Source organism: Hippocampus comes, unplaced genomic scaffold (assembly GCF_001891065.2).
Source record: "Hippocampus comes isolate QL1 unplaced genomic scaffold, H_comes_QL1_v1.1 scaffold67, whole genome shotgun sequence".
NCBI lineage: Eukaryota > Metazoa > Chordata > Actinopteri > Syngnathiformes > Syngnathidae > Hippocampus > Hippocampus comes.
In genome coordinates, this window is record NW_017805221.1 from 2,134,673 (window position 1) to 2,151,322 (window position 16,650).

Here is a 16,650-nt window from a genome sequence, read left to right on the forward strand (position 1 = left end):
AAGGTGACTTCCCCCTCCTTGTCGTCTCCCCCTTTTTTCGAGTCTCCTTATTCAAATGACGCCTTCCTTCCACTCCTTTTCTCATCCCTCTCTCCGTTGCTTCTCACAGAGCCAGGCAGAAGTACATAAATATATATAAAAAGTCGTCTTGGAGGAAGGAGGAGGGGGGGGGGAGGGGGGAAGCAAAAAAAAAAAAGGGGGTGGGGAAGAGGCGAGCGCACATACGCATCAATTTGTACAGTTCAGCTTTTTCCACGCCGCTACCGAGATTTCAGCCGCATTGTTGCTATTGCCCGGTTGCTGCTACTGCTTCTTTGTGTGCGTGCGTGTGTGTGTGTGTGTGTGTGTCTGTCTGTGCAACATGAGGCGGCGCGCGTTGCGTGAAAAGGCGACAAAAAGGAGGGCGAGGAAGGAAAAAGGGGGAGTGAGAGGAGCAGCGGCGGCGGCAGCACGCATCGCTGGATATTAAAGGTAAGCACAATTAAGGGGAGGAGGTGGTAGGGGGCATAGGGGTGCAATATAATGCATGCTTATGCTGTGTTTTGGAATCTACAGCACCATCATCAACGCACCCCCCCTCTCCCTCACATCCCCCTTTTTCCATTGTGCCTTATTGTCATCCCAATGCTGCGTTCAAGATGACGGCCACATTCCTGCAAAGCAAAAAAGAAAAAAAAACAGACATAGAAGAGGGGGGAGCCGGTGCTAGATGCAATCATTCCGCCATTCCCTAATCTCTCATCCATGCATGTGGTGCTCCTGGCGTCTGCACAGAGCTGACTTTGCATGTGTGTGTATCAATTACACTGCAGTAGGCTCATTACTGTTTTTTTTTGGGGGGGGGGGGGTTTGCAAGTTCATGACCAGTGTGGCCAATGTCAGGGCAGCCAGCTGCCACCTGTATCACACATCTGCCCTTGTTAGCGTAGAGTGGGCCCATAAACACGTGTGAATGTGCTCCATCTTTTTTTGATTGTGTGGGTCTCTCTCATCGACTTAGTCACTGCAGCATGCACTAATAATTAATGCACAGTCATGTGTAGCGCTGCCGCGGCTGCGGGCGGTGTTTGTACACACGCACGCTGCCTAAAAATGACAGTTTCCCCATCTGGCAGCGCATACTATTTATATCCCTCATTCAAAATACATTGGCCGTTTTTCACCGTGGCATGAATGAATGGATGCGGCCATCTTTTTTTTTTTTTTTTTTCCCCTCACCAACGACTCTTCTCGCAGCGAGAAATGAGCATGTGATGCTTGCCAGTCATAACCAGGTCATGTGGGTTAACCACAAGTGGCTGATGGTTAGGGATGTGGTGGTGGAAGGGGGGAGTGACTTCCATTTGCCGGACAGCGTGACCAAAACGCATGCACGCCTGCGTGTACGCACGCCTAATACCAAGTGCTCTTTGGTGGCCAAACCACCGGGGCCTTCAATGTGTGCCAGTAGGTTTTTGGCCGCCGTGTGACTGTTGAGAGCAGCAGTGAAAAGCGGTGGCATTGGCGCGGAGCGAGACATGCTGGGAATTCAAATGCTGAACCAAATCTTTTGCAGTTGTAAATGACATGTTTTAACACAATGGTGCACATTCTTCTTCTGCACACATGGTGTGCAAGTCTATTTTGCGAGTGACCAAGGCATCCGCTTCCACATGTGTGGACGTCTTCTAAATCAGCACGTGAGCCCAAAGACCCAATAAGGCCTTCTTTGTTTATGATCCTTTTCAGGTTTCCCCGTGCTCTATCAGTTGAGTGAGTAAGCAACCCCAGACGCGACCCGTTCACTCCATACAATGGCTTGTGTAGTAAAATGGACGTTATAAAGCCGAAATCATGAAAACACGGACGCACAAAGACTCGGTATGTGCAAGGCACACGCAAATATTGACTCCACAAGTTCGTCATGGGACTATTCACCCTCACCGCAATGTGTTTCAACACCTTGTTTTGGATTTACAGGTGCCCATGCGCACTGGGCGGCGGCGGGGAGCGAGCGAGGAGAGGAGGGGTCGACGCCCACATGCCAGCCCCACTCGCGCTGAGCGCAACGAAAGACAGACGGTACAGTATACAGTATACTCTCTTGGTTTTCAAGGTTACGTCACGTGCGCACGCTAGTACAGATCGGGACGCTTGCGACGTCCAGAGGGTATTTATAACTTGGATATTTGAGATGTATCGGGATTGGTGCGTGGATGAAAGTGGTCCGAACACAGAGGTTAGGTATTTTAACGCATAACATGAGAATTCATCGGATTGTTTCATCGTAGCCAAGAGGTGGCAGTGAGGAACTGGCTGGGAATCGCTTCAGTCGCAGATCGCAAGGCCATGATTCATCGGAGAGCGAGGGGGAGGAACTTGTGTCTCCAGCAAAAAGGCAGAAAGTTCAGGTTGGTCTTGCATTTCATCAGCCTGTTATATAAAGCTTGAAATCATTCATGTGCAAGAGCAACAGGGAGTTATTTTCGCCCCGCTGAAATATGCCCTGGCAATAGGTCCTTTCACGGCATTGATTTTTTTTTTTTCACTTGATCCACAAATGATCTTTTCTTGTCAGGATTCGGCAGCCACCTCGAACCCTCCAACATCAACACACGCCGCTGACAGCTTGGCTCCCTCTGCCGTTCCGCCTCCAACCTCTGCGGTCAGCCAATCCCGCGAGAGTGACAATGAGGATGGCCAATCCCAGGGCAGCAGGAGTTCGGTCGTCGGGAGCCTGGCGAATAGCAGCAGCAGCTTGAGCAGCGGGCGGGACATCGACCAGGACAATCGTTCTTCTTCCCCGAGTCTCTCCGCTTCCCCTCTGGGTAGCCTCGACTCTGATTCTGAGGGCCCAGACTCACCAAAGCAAGGAGAGCGGGAACGGGAGAAAAGTAAAGATGGAGGAGCGGGAAGCGTGTCCGTCGATGACAGAAGGGCGCAACGGGAGCGGAGAGGGGAGGATCCTTGCGGGGACGAACAAAAGACGGATACAGATGCACGAATTGAGGACTGTGCGCTTAAGCCTATCCATCCTTGCCCCTCCTCTGGTCTCAATTCCTCGGGTCGTGGCGCTGGGGATTCTTCTTCCAACGACAGCACTGGCGGGAGGAAGTCATATTTCTCCCTGGACTCCAAACTCATTTCCAAAGTGGAGTATGATGGACCAACAGGCACTGATGCGATGCCGAGTGGCAATAGAATCAATTCCAAAGCCAACACACAATGTGTTACAAAGACATCTGTCTCAGGTGGAGACTTTTCCCACAACAGCCCCGGCATTCCCCATTCCTTGCCCCCGCCGCTTCCTCCCCCACCTGCTCTAAAACCACTGGAGCTTGGGGGACAAAATCTCCCTCCCGAGGTTAAAATAGAAAGAGAGAAAATGGAAAAGGCAGAAAAGCACCTGGACAAGGCCCAGTCCACGCCTCCGTCTCTGTTGCAGACAGCGCCTCAGCCACAGTCCCAATCACAACCCCAAACCAACACCCACCCCCATCATTACAGCTCCCCCAGCTGGCAGGGTGGCACCGCAACCGGATGCCAGGGGAGTTGGGGCTACGCCCGTTACCCTGGCAACCATCACCCACACCAGCATCAGCCCCCGGTGCAGCAACAGCAACTTCCCTCCGTTTACAACCCTCCTTCCTCTCGACACTCCTCCTCTCACTCCTCTTACCTCCCGCATCCGCACCCTCACCCCCACAGGGAATACCTTCCCAGGTACGCTGGAGGGGGAGGGGACAGAGAGAGGGGGGCTGCAGGAGACAGGGAGAGGGGAGTGAGGGGTGAGTGTGTGGTGAGGGAGCTTAACAGGGAGTTTTCTGCTCCAATAGGTAACAACAGCAACACGAGTACTGGGGGTAATAATGGCGGCCCAAATAGCATCCAAACCAGGGAGTTTTCAGGTCTGTCCGCGAGTCAAAACCGGGAGTTCCAAGGCGCTGGAAGAGATGGACCTTCTAACCTCGGTCCCGATAGAAAAGACTTTGTTCCAGCTTTCCGTGACAGGGAGCAAGACAGGGAACGTGACGCGGGAAGAGAGTTTTCCATGCCAAACCAAAGCCAGAGTCGCGACTTTGGCCCCAACGGAGCTGGAGGTGGGCTTCCCAGAGACAAGGACAGAGGCAGATGGGCAGAGTTTGGAGGCCAAACAAGAGAAGTTGGAGGAAACTGCAACCTGAACAACAGCTCAATCGCTCAAGGAAGCCATCCAAGTTCAAACAGCGGTCTGCCGGTAAACGCCATGCTCAGTCGAGACCCACCGGCATCACCCCAAAACAACAATAACCATCCGTCGCATTCTTCCCTGCCCCCACACACGCATCCCACCAATTTAGCCAGTCGGGAGTTTCCTCCTCCCATGGACCAGGCACAAACCCCTTCCTCTGCCGCTGACCCTTTTCACAGGGAGTATCCTCCCACTGGTGGGAAGGACTTCAATACAGGGGGACCTCCCTCCGCTGGAACTAATAGAGATTATCTCAGCCCACCTGGCGTTACTTCTAATCTCGTAAGAGAGTTTTCAGGGCCTGGCGGAATCCCAAATCCTCACCCTTCTCATCCCCATTACCAATCTGGACCAAGAGACAGAGAAAGGGAGCCAAACCTGCGAGAGTCTACGCTATACCAAAACCGTGGAGGTCCAAATCAACCTCCTGCTCTCTCCCCATCCTCCTCGACCAGTCACGGACATCCTCCAAATGCCACCTATCCCCCTCCACCGCCTCAACCTCCTCTACCCCTATCCCAATCTTCCCATACCCAGCAACTCCCGCCAGGTATGGCACCCAACGTTCGCCCCCAACTCTACCAGTCATCTGCCCAGACTCCTCCAACACACGTGTCTCCACTACCCAGCCCATCGACCAATCAGATAGCAAGCTTCTCGTCATTTCCCCCTGGATCAGCCTCCGCACCCAACATGCCACTTCCTGGGCCGGGCGTCTCATCCAGCTGTTCACCTGGATGTCGCCCTACCCCATTACATGGCACCTTGAACAGCCACCCGACATTCAGCGGGCCATACCACTCCAGCGGAAGCAGTGGCAATAGCCTGGCTGGCAGCAATAGCAACAGTGGCACACCCACGAACAGCAATACCAACTCCCAATCACCTCAGAATGTCTCTAAGGGCCCTCCGCCGCTCAACAACAGCGCGACAGCACCTGCCCCCAACCTATCGCATCCCGGTGGAGATGGCCATTCGGATTCTGGCCCGCCCCCGACACCTGTCATTAAAGAGGAGCCGCTAGAAGACAGGGAAGAGAGTGAAAGTCCACCACCGGTGTTGAGAAGTCCATCTCCTGAACCTAAGCCTGTAGACATTCCCATCCACGCTAGCCAGTCAGCAAGGTAACCTCGAGGGCATTAAAATCTCCTTTGTCTGTGTTTCCTTTTGTGTTTTGTCCCCCACTTTTAGATAAAGAAGGATCACAATGATTGAGATACCGACTACTGGTGGTTGTTGATGTACTGCGTCACTGTGTCACGTGTCCAGGTTTCACAAAGTCCTTGACCGCGGTAGCGGCAACTCCTGTGCCCGCAGCGATGTCCTCTTTGTTCCATTGGACGGCTCCAAATTGTGGAAGAAGAGGAATGAGGTGATAGAAAGAGCTCGGAGGGAGGTCGAGCAACGTGCCAGAGACATAAGGGAAAAAGAGAGAGAACGAGAAAGGGAGCGGGAGCGGGAAAGGGAGCTGGATCGCCACCTACAGGTAAGCTTGAAAACCTGTCATGTCTGATTATTGTTTGTTCAGGTCGATTATTGCAGTGAAGAATGGGTAGCTACAGTTTGCATATATTCTGTTTATGATCCACTCATCTATGGATGATAACCCGCAAGATATAACTTCAAGAAACACAATCTTTTTTTTACACAACATACACAAAGCGAAGGTAAAGTTTTGGTATTTCTACGTACTTCGATGTCCGATGTGCGTTTTCATTCATCCCAACACAGTGCATGGTCTGTTGTGGCCTGAAGTACTTTTTTTGATGCCCATGAATCGAAATTCATGTTAAAAGCACAAGTAAAAAAACATATTTTTATCGGAGGTTTTGATATGCAGTAACACAACAGAGCAAGGGTGTGGGGGGGTGTGGGGGGGTAATACATGCTTTTCATCAGACAGTGACAGTATGATTCACAATAAGGTAAATGATATCTTATTTTGTTTTCTCCATAGCAACAAAAAGATGCCAATGCCAATGCAGCAGCTCGCCAGGGATCGTCCCTCTTCTTCCCTTCTTCCTCCTCCATCATCCTCGATCCTTCCTCGTCTTCCTCCTGTCCGGGCAACCCGAGCGCCCACCCTTCACATCACGTTCAGCATCATCCCTCGCATCCACACGCTCATCTTCCCCCGACACACCACCTCCATCCCAGCCTCTCTCACACTATCCCCCACTCTCTTCTCCTTCCGTCCATGGCTGGAGCATCAGCAGTGGTTGGGGGCCCACAGGGTGCTCTCGGAATTGGGATAGGAGGCCCTTATCTCGGTCCTGATACCCCAGCTTTAAGAACCCTGAGCGAGTATGCTCGCCCTCATGCGATGTCCCCGCTCGGGGCAGCGAGTCGGGCCCAAGCACACCACCCTCAAATTCATCATGGTCATCCTCACATCCATCCCTCATTCTTTCTTCCCCAATTCCAAAATCACGCAATAGGCCATCCACATCACCTCCCGACAGATGCTGCGACAGCTGCAGCCATCTTGGGATTTCTGTATGGTGGCAGCCTAGAAGGAGGCCCGGGTATTGGGGGCCATCCTGGGGTTGGGGGAGGACCAGTGCCTGGAGGAACAGGGTTGGGAGGAGTTGGCTTTCCTCATGCAGTTGCTGCTCACCGGGATCGCATGAAGCCGGGATTTGAGTTTAAGAGTGATGAACGGGTCTACCCACCAGGGTCCATTCATGATCCTGCAGCACTTGCCCTTGCTCACTCTCATTCCCACGCCAATGCCCACACCCACGCACATGCACATGCCCACTCATTGCTCCTTGGGGGAGGCGGAGCGGGAGCCAATGAGGTGTCACTCTATTGCACTCCTCCTCCCCCGGCTCCAACCGGCCCACCACACCTCCAGAACCCGACACTGGCCCCAGTAACTCGACCTCCCAATCCTCCTGCCCCGCAGTCCCTGTCCAATCCACCTCCTTCGTCGCTTCTACCACCTTCGCACCCTAGTCATCCTTCATCTGCGCCACCACTTACTGCCCCGCCCCCTGCAGCCCCTGCCGCACCTCCAGCGGCTCCCCCTCCTCCACCCGCTCCGCCAACCTCCAGCGCCACCTCAATTCATCACCCAGTCGCCAATTCTTCTTTTCCTAGTTCCCTGTCCTCCCATCAAACGTCAGCCCCGGCCACTTCCGAGGCGTACCCGACTCCCGCTCGGTCACCGGCCCCCTTTGAGCGGGACCGCGGCGGAGAGCGGGAGCGAGAAAGGGAACGGGACAGAGCGCCATTGCCGGCCTTTGCGGAAAGGGAGCGCGAGAGAGAGCGGGAGAGGGAAAGGGGAGGGAATGGAGGAGGGGCAGGCGGAGGCAACACAAACGGAGGAGGAACAGGTGGAGGAGAAAATATGGGTCGTGTCCAGATGCTGAATGTGACGCCCCACCATCACCAGCATTCCCACATCCACTCGCATCTGCACCTGCACCAACAAGACACAGGTACCCACTGCTACTAGCTAGGCCACCGTGTTTGAATTCCCACGATGTGATCTCGATTTCCAGTGTTTGCTGTCTCTTTGGCTCCTATTAAATATCTCCTTTATTTCCTATTACATCATTGGCATCTAGCGGCGGGCGGGGTTCACCCCCTGATGGACCCGCTGGCGTCAGGGTCTCCTTTGGCGCGGCTTCCTTACCCAGGGGCGACAATAGGCACCCCCATCCTGGCTCACCCCCTCACTGACAGCGAGGTGCTTCGCCAACAGCTGTTTGGTGAGGAGAAGACTCCTCGTCCATGTACTCGCTCACTTTTTTTACTCTCCAAACAGTCCTCAAAAGTTGATCGAGAATGATCCGGCGGGGAAACTGATGATTTGGCTACACTTCTGCCAGGTGCTCCTTTCCGTGACATGCCCCAACCGTCCTCCCTCACTGGTCCCATGTCGGCAGCCCATCAGCTCCAGGCCATGCAGCAGGCCCAGAGCGCGGAGCTGCAGATCCAGAGACTGGCCCTGGAACAACAGTGGATTCATCACCATCACCACCACTCCCTCACCCAGGACGAGTACTACAGGTATGCCATTTGTGCTCATGGTCTAACTAAGGCCGGGCACCAGTTTCTACAAGTCTTGACATGATCCCAAAATCCCAAAAAAGAGCTGTATACCTTAAGAGCGGCCCGGTGGGCCAGTGGTTAGGGCGTCGACCTCACAGTGCAGAGGTACCGGGTTCGATTCCAGCTCCAACCTTCTTCTATGGAGTTGCCATCATCTCCCCGTGCCTGTGTGGGTTTTCTCCGGGTACTCCGGTTTCCTCCCACATTCCAAAAACATGCACGGCAGGCTGACTGAACACTCTAGATTGTCCCTAGGCGTGAGTATGAGCGCGGATGTTTGTTCGTCTGTGTGTGCCCCGCGATTGGCTGGCAACCGGTTCAGGGTGTCCCCCGCCTACTGCTCGACGACGGCTGGGAGAGGCTCCAGCACGCCCCAGCAATCTTTGTTAGGAAAAGGCGGATCAGAAAATGGATGGATGGATGAACTTCCCAAATGTGCTGTACTAAATTCTAGAAAAATGTTGGCGTCCCTGTGACATCGTGGAACACTTTGGACATATAATTCAGGGAAGTACCACTCACGTTACACTTTGAGAGTCACTTCTTGAACAGCTAGGGTAGCTAAGTTTCCCGATCACAAGCCAAATCTAACTGGGCCCTTTTGACTTTGCCTTTGAGAATCCAGCACAACTGACTTTGGACCTACTCCGGTTTCAAGTTTCAGGTCTCGCCGGATAAATTGGCCAGAAGACCGAAGACATGTAAAAGTGCTGACTTAACATGAATATATTTTCTCCTTTGACCTTTCAGTCACCTGAAGAAGGAGAGTGACAAGACCCTGTGAGGGAGTCGACCAAGAAGGAGAGGCGTGGAGTTTAAAAAAAAAAAGAAGAAGAAGAAAAAGAAAAAGGGAGAACGTGTGCAAACTTTAAACAAAACGAAGCAAGATGAAAGCACTAAAATCTATGACGAGACAAAGACTGACTACAAACCCGGACGGGGTAATTTACAATCCTTCTCAAGTTGAGTGCACCCTGGTGAAGTTCCAGACTCTTTTCCTGCATCGTGTTCTTGAACTTCAGTCCCGTTTTGTACTTGTACGGTGGTCTGTACAGTAGATGAATTCGATGGGGGCGGCGACAGCGTGAGGTACAGTGATGTGTAAAATACTTGACGCCGGACGGAATGTGAGTCTTTTTAATGTCATTGCATGTAGCTTTAGGGACTTACTCGGATCCGGTGGAACATTTGGTTCTTCATTTTAGTTAAAAAAAAAAAAAAAAAAAATCAAAAAAAAAAAGCCCTCATTTGTACCTGAGGGTTCTATATGCATGAGACCAGCCTTTTAATGTTCTGTTTACAACAGTATTGTTATTATTATTATTATTATTATTATGTCATCTGTGAGTTGATAATGATATAATTATATATACAGTACACATTATTTGTATTATTTTTTTACATTTCCATGGTATGACTGTCAGTTTTGATTTTTATTTGAAATTGACCTTGTGAAACAAGATGCAAAGTAAGTAAAACAATACAAAGAAACAAATCTGGAAATAAATGATGTCTTTTTTTGCTATGTTTTTACTTTATATAATAACCCCCCCCCCAATCTTTGTTTTATACAAGTCACTCATGCACAAAGCATATCAAATTCCTCATGTGCCTCCCCCTCCCCCTTTTGGACTCCCTCTGTCAAACCCCTCCTCTCTTTTGGCGAGTGTGGCTAATAGGAGACACATGGGATGAGTGTGAGGCATGGGAGTTGAGTTGCTCCATTGAACAGCAGCCGCCCTGTAGAGCTGGCATTCCGTAGTGAACTGTAAAAAGGGGAGAAAAAAAAAAGAAAAAGAGGGGGGAGAAATGGAGGAGGAGGAGGAGCTGTGAGATTGTGATTTACGGACTGTGCTGAAGGCTCGGCGCGGTGATGTGTTTTCTCGCCACGTCCGGCCAGAGGAACCTCCTTCAAAACGGACACGGATCATTGAACGAGGCCTTCAGACGCTGCAGGGACCTCTGGCAGAACAAACTTCAATCTTCTCTTTTGGTGATCATGCGATACAGGACTCTGCCTGTTATCTGCTAAGGTTAACAGGCCTGAAAAATGCAATCAAATCTCATCGAATGATGGAGAGGCTCAGCTCACGCGCAGACATGAGAAAGCATGCGCTTGCGTGTCATTAAAAGTCACCTTGACAAAAGTGTGTCAATGTAATGTGTAACAATCTGATTGTCCTCCCTCTGATGACATCGCACCCCTGCCGGTGGTATTCTTAGCGCTTCATCGGTCCTTTGTGAGGAAGGCGAAGCACATTGTGAAAGGTGAGTTTGAAAGATGAACAAACCTGCGCGTGCCCGTTGTACTAAAAATCTCAATGAAATCATGAGCATACGCTTTGGGGAAAACAGGGGAACTATTTGGATAAAAATATTGATTCCGAGGAGCATATGCTGTGCTGTTGCCAGTCACTTCATTAGGTACAGCAAGATTCACATCCTGTTGACAAAAGAATAATGCGACAGAACTGCACACAACACACACACACACACACACACACACACACACACACACACACTCAAACTTTACTTGTATATTCATACTGGTAGTGACCTTGGAAGAAAAAAACACAAAAACAAACACCGCAATTATAAATGTCGATCTGCCCGGTGGATGACAAAAAGACAAAAAGAGGTTTCTATCACACATTTTTTACTTTAACTGTTTATAACTTATCTTCACTGCATCACGCTGAGATGTGTTTCTAATGTTTTGCTCAAGGTAACCAGAATATTGGATAAAATAACAAGCACTGTGTCGTACTAAATATATTATCTCAGTGCAATACTACACCCAAATATGTAACATAGATTTCAGTCATGTGTACATGCTAGATGCACAATAATATTTATAATCCTCTCTGCTGCAAATGCTTTGCCGCCATCTTGTGCCATTTATTATACAATTACAAACCCATTTGTGGGGTGTGTCAAATACTTTTTTTAATGGGGAGAGGCGGTGTCAATTACTTGAATATTTTTAATATTTGCAGCAAAACAGTAACAAAAGCTAAAAGCAATCGCCGTAAAAAGAGTAATATAGTGGCAACACAAACAATGAACCACGATTGAGATGTGGCGGCGGGGAGACATTGAATAACTCAACTAGTGCAATACAATTATTAAGGTTTACAATATAAATGTGAATTTATCAGAAATGATCATCCACTCGAAACGAATGTTAAAATTACAATCAGCGAAAGAATAATAGCGACGCAACGAAACTCATCGTGACTTGCTGGCCCGTTCACATAAATGCGAACTACGGATGGAGCGAGTCTCTAAATGGTCCACATGCTATGTTGTGACTATGTTGACATGTTTGATGTGGCATGAAGAAGACTGGGCCGCATTCTTGAGCTGACGCAACAGCTCCACAGTCATGTCTTGCCTCCCCGAGGAGCTGTCAAAGTCAATCAAGACCCCCGCCCCCTGGCCACCAACACGGCGCCTCCTTAACTTTGCCGCGCATTTTCTCAGCAGGCTCACGTTTGCCCCGCTGACCTGGAGATGAGCCTTGAGGCTGGCTGTCATTTCCCGCTCTTGTCACAGTCACACGTGTCGCGTCCAGAGACAGTCAATAAGCATCGCGCGACATCTCATTCATCTTTGGGAGGCAACTCACAAAAGCAGCTGAGTGGGTCGGTCTCTCTCAGCCACTCCACTCCAGTGAGGCGAAGACGATCACAGAGGATCGCCTTGAAGCATTGTCGACCATCTCGAGCAGCAGACGAGGGCTCTCTGCCTGCCTGAGGAGGTGCGGCAGACAACTCTGGAGTTGTTTCCACCTGCAAAGTGATGCAATGATATTAAGGATTGGACGGTTGAGAAGCAGGGGAATAAAATAAAAAGGTTTGAGGGTAAAAAAACAACAAAAAATGCCATAAGAATAAGAAAAATAAATCAAATCTGCAAAATGTTGCCTGATTTGGGGTTGCATGGCAAACAAATAAAAATAATAATAATAATAATAATGGCAATAAGATAAGAAAATCAGAAGATAAACGAAGACATTATAAAATAGTGAATAAAGGTAAACATGAAATATACAAACATCATTTAAAATGAATTACAATGAATGACAATAATAAAAAACTGATACAGAAAGTCTACACAGCCCAGTTGAAATGCCAGATTTTTGTGATGTTAAAAAAAATAAGAATAATTAAAAAAAAAAAAAACGGAGCAAGCCAAATCATTTCAAAACTTTTTCCACCATTAATGTGACTTACAACCTATAACTCAAAGGATTTTTTACACTTATGTCTTTGAGAAAGAATTTATCATTAAAAAACTGAGATGATACTGTTGCACAAGTGTGCACACCCTCATATTTCTGAGGATGTGGCTGTGTTTAGAGTCAACTACTGTAATCCCTTTGAAATTTACGTTAAAGAGAGCTATCAGAGATCTGCCACCATTTAAAGCGAAATAAAGTTCAGTTGTTCCGAGTAGATTTTTTGAACAAAAGTGTGGAGATTTTATATATCCCCTACAATAATAATCAAGGAGCAACGCCTGGATTAGCATAGCGGTAAGGGGAAAAAAATCTAATATAATTAAGTATTTAGAACACACTAAATCCCCAACAAGGACAGAAGTACAGTAAAACAAATTTATCTACCACAAATACAACTCGGAGATGTGAAATGACTTTGTGGATTCACTTAACAAGTATGCAACACTATAAAAGAACATTTTCCCTTTCCAATGGGACAGTCTGTAACTTTAGTTGTGTTTTTGTTTTCCGGGCACTATTGCACCATCGCTGGCAAGTAGTCAGTCAACGGTGTTTCCCTCCCCGCTTCACAATAACAGACATTCGGCACCCTTCACTTAAACACTTATCCAGATGGTAGAATGAAAAGGTTTGGTAATTAGGAAGAAATATGTGCCTACCGTACATCCACACACACTAAGTATGCGTATGCACGTTCTGTAGAAAACAATCTTGAAACACTGGCCCACACCTCAGTGCTGCTCTCATGATTTCTTGAACGGGATTTATGAATCATGTGTGGAAAGGTCAGAAAAGGAGAAAATAAAAGAAGGCTGTTAGCTTTCAAGCCCAGAAGTACATTTTGGAAATGCGATTTAAAAAAAAGAGTTTCTGCAGGTGTGCCTTTTAGTAACTTCTTGGAGGGATTGAGAATTTGGGAGTTTTCATCAGAGGGTGACTTTAAAAACAAACTCAAAATTCCAAATTAAAAAGAAATTACGTGTCTAGTTTTTCTGTTTACGTTATTACATATTTACTTTTAGTGCAAAAAGAAGAGAGGAAAACTACCTAACATATAATATAAACAGAGGTTTTTAATCTTGTTTTCCTTCTTATCGATTTAGAGCTCAACTTACCTTATTTCTATTTTTAAATAAGTTTGTGCAGGAAATGCTCACATTGAGTTACTCGTTTCAAAACCAATACTTCATTTAAACCACGACGCGCCACTTCTGCCCCCCACAGGATTACACGGAAACAGCATCAATTCAGGAGTCAAACTCATGGCAGCTCGAAGCAAAATACAAAAATCTCACATTAAATAAAGTCATGTTGAAACGTTTTATTCGTGTAGTTCAACAGGGGTTATTGCACAAAATAAGTGCATCAAAAGTGACGTTTGGAATTTCATTACCAGCCCAGGTCATTAGTGGAGTAGTGTTTTAATACTGTATTATTTTCAGCAAGACGACGCCGTAATACTATCATGTACCTCGTTTTGACCATTTGATATTTGTTGTTCACGCAATGACAATATATGCCTGTGTGTATTGGTCTATGCTGTGTTTGTGTTGCTGCTCCATGTTTATTAAAATAGCAAATGTTTGAAGGTTCATTACCGTAACATCGATGCTAATTCTACTCACCCTATATGAAAATTTTCCAGCAAATTTCATCTGGAAGTTCTTGCTTCATTCTGGAATTTCTAGGGCGGCTACCACAAGTAGTACATGTGCTCTCTCTAGTTGGACATAAAAGAATCCTTGAATTAAAATATTACACCAGTACAGTACATAGTATTATGGAGGTTTAAACTTTTTTTTTTTAAATCCACTAAAGTACATTTTTAAGGACAGTTTAGCTGTATTTAACTTCTTCTGGCAATAGAGTAACGTTTGCTCTTTTAAAACATTTTTTTAAAGTCTTTACTTAACTTTTATGAACAATACATTTATTTGAACGGAATCATTATTGGAGTACATGCAAGCAAACAAGACACTAAAACAGTCTCTAAACAGTTTATTATATTTACTTACGGCTCCTCACCCTCAAAAACCATCAACATGACACGACTCTGTGAAGTAGCCAACGACAACGCGTCGAAAAACATACAGGACAGGAGACACTGATAATTTGAATCATTTTTCCTCACAACTGGAAGTACGCATACAAATGGGAATGACAACACTGCACAAGTACTTTCAATTTAAAAGTAAAAGGAAAAAGCTGCTGAGTCGACAGATGTCCAATAGAGAGGCCCCACTTCATTCGCAAACATGCCATTTAGTCAATATCAATCCATTTTCTAAAGCGTTTGTCCTCAATGAACGGTAGCTGATCCGAGATGATGGACTGGTCGCTGCCCAATCGCCGGGTCCATGTGGACAAACGGGCAGTGGGCCTAGTACATTTTAAAGTTGGTTATAAGAGTGGCACTATTTTGATACGCTTCAAGAATCACTGAATTAGACTGAACCTAACAGGCAAGTTTTGGGATCTGGGAGGAAGCCATAGTACCTGGAGAACACAAACCTAAAACCTCAGGGGCAGACAGAGGAACCGCCAGTCCACCTGCTGAATAAATACTACTTACATGATAAATACGACTACATACATTTCTTTCCTGAACATGCCAGGTCATTGAGGCGCATTAGGCCTCTTGTGGGCAATTCTCACGTGCCTTCCGAGAGACTCCATCCATTTGAAGGCCTTGCTGCAGTAAATGCACACGTAGTGTTTACCCTCGGTGTGTATGGTCTGGTGTCTGTTGAGGGCGCTGGTGGTGATGAAGCTCTTCCTGCAAATGTCACACCTGTAGGGCCTCTCGCCCGTGTGCGTCCTGATGTGAGCGGCCAGGTGGGAGCAGTTGCCGAAGCGCTTGTCGCAAACCGAGCAGCTGTAGGGCTTCTCCTTGCCCTCGTCAACGCCGCCGGAGTGATAGAGGTGGAAGGGCAAGATGGGCTCGTGCAAGGCGGCCCTCACGCCTGACGCCGAGGACATGAAATCTTTCATATCTGACTCCAGGTCCTCCAGAGGCTCTGAACTGTGGCCGAGCCAGAACTCCCTGAGGCTCCTCTCGGGTTCTTTTTTCACTTGGGCAACATCACCGGGATGCTCCAAGCTACTGCTGCTGCCTTCGTCCTCCATGTGCTGTGACTCGGGGGCCTCCGTGTCTGCTGATGCGCCCTCCTCATGCTTCTGAGGAGGGGGAGGAGGGAGGTGGTGATGGGTGTGCTCCTGCAGCTGGGCTCCGTTACATGCATCTAGTGAAAAGAACGACATTGAAAACAAAACCACATACAAAGAAGGTTTTTCGATTGATGGATACCAGTGAAACCGACCTGACTTGAGAAGCCTGAGCTGCATCCTAAGGCGACCGATCTCCAAGTCCTTCACGCGGCAAAGCTCCTCTTTGTACTCGTCTATTGTCTTCTCGACGGCGCCGAATATCTCGTCCGCGACCGCCGCCAGCCGCTCGTTGAGAAAAGCTTTCAAAGAGAGCATCATGTCGCCGGATGTGGAGAGGGAAAAGCTCCAATTTGCACCGCCGAGACGTAGTTTTCACTGGACCCTGAACGTCACGGTCCGCTTGTAAATACGGAAATGAGCTTCCGTCGGGAGGAATGGACAAGTCGATTATTTGCTCCCCCTACCGTAGTGGAGGTGCAAATGCACGACAGTGCCACTGTTTTAATGTCCACATAAATCGTTTCAAATTACAGTATACAAATATGGAATAAGATTTAAGAAAATGTTTATATGTCGTTTGTCAATTTTTTGTACATATTTGCGTCGTCCTATCATGTATCATGTTTGCCCTCAGAATTATTAATAAATCATTTTAGACAATTATAACATAAAATACAGGAAATAAAAACAACACTTTGGTGCATATCTAGGTTGCCCGGTGGTGTATTATGTTAACTTGTCCTCTGAAACAATCATAATCATTTACAATATAAAATAAAATTTAAATAAAACCACGAATAAAAATCTTCAAAATCAAAATGACATTTTGGTAGGAATTTAGAATGTGTGATCATCTATCATGGCATCTTGTCATGAAAAGTATTAACTTTGAATCATTAAATAACTACAATAAAATCAAAAAAATGTCATTGTCAACAAAAATAACTTGCATCATCTTGTCTTCTTCTCA

At 47.6% G+C, this 16,650-nt stretch overlaps 2 protein-coding genes and 1 long non-coding RNA gene across 5 annotated transcripts; 1 reads left to right on the top strand and 2 right to left on the bottom strand.

Annotated features, from left to right (window-relative positions):
* The first annotated feature begins 176 nt into the window (after window positions 1-176).
* Window positions 177-9,119, top strand: atn1 (atrophin 1). Of its 3 annotated transcripts, none has more exons than XM_019869193.1 (10): window positions 177-471; window positions 1,729-1,860; window positions 1,960-2,061; window positions 2,271-2,390; window positions 2,558-5,334; window positions 5,480-5,696; window positions 6,168-7,653; window positions 7,783-7,950; window positions 8,047-8,227; window positions 9,020-9,119. In XM_019869193.1, exons 2-10 carry the CDS (start codon window positions 1,834-1,836, stop codon window positions 9,051-9,053), a joined length of 5,112 nt encoding a protein of 1,703 aa, XP_019724752.1. In that variant the 5' UTR covers window positions 177-471; window positions 1,729-1,833; the 3' UTR covers window positions 9,054-9,119. The 3 variants fall into 3 exon arrangements, with proteins under 3 accessions (XP_019724752.1, XP_019724753.1, XP_019724754.1); XM_019869194.1 differs by having other exon boundaries at window positions 7,783-7,926; XM_019869195.1 differs by lacking the exon at window positions 1,729-1,860.
* A 2,423-nt stretch (window positions 9,120-11,542) lies between these two features.
* LOC109515272 (uncharacterized) lies at window positions 11,543-13,679 on the bottom strand. The gene is made up of 3 exons (XR_002168158.1): window positions 13,628-13,679; window positions 13,172-13,264; window positions 11,543-12,060 (listed from the first exon to the last, which is right to left on the bottom strand). It is a non-coding gene; the product is annotated as an uncharacterized LOC109515272 (long non-coding RNA).
* Window positions 13,680-14,620: 941 nt separating this feature from the next.
* LOC109515259 (zinc finger protein 43-like) lies at window positions 14,621-16,110 on the bottom strand. Its single transcript, XM_019868921.1, has 2 exons — window positions 15,833-16,110; window positions 14,621-15,754 (listed from the first exon to the last, which is right to left on the bottom strand). Exons 1-2 carry the CDS (start codon window positions 15,996-15,998, stop codon window positions 15,129-15,131), a joined length of 792 nt encoding a protein of 263 aa, XP_019724480.1. The 5' UTR covers window positions 15,999-16,110; the 3' UTR covers window positions 14,621-15,128.
* Between the last annotated feature and the right edge of the window lie 540 nt (window positions 16,111-16,650).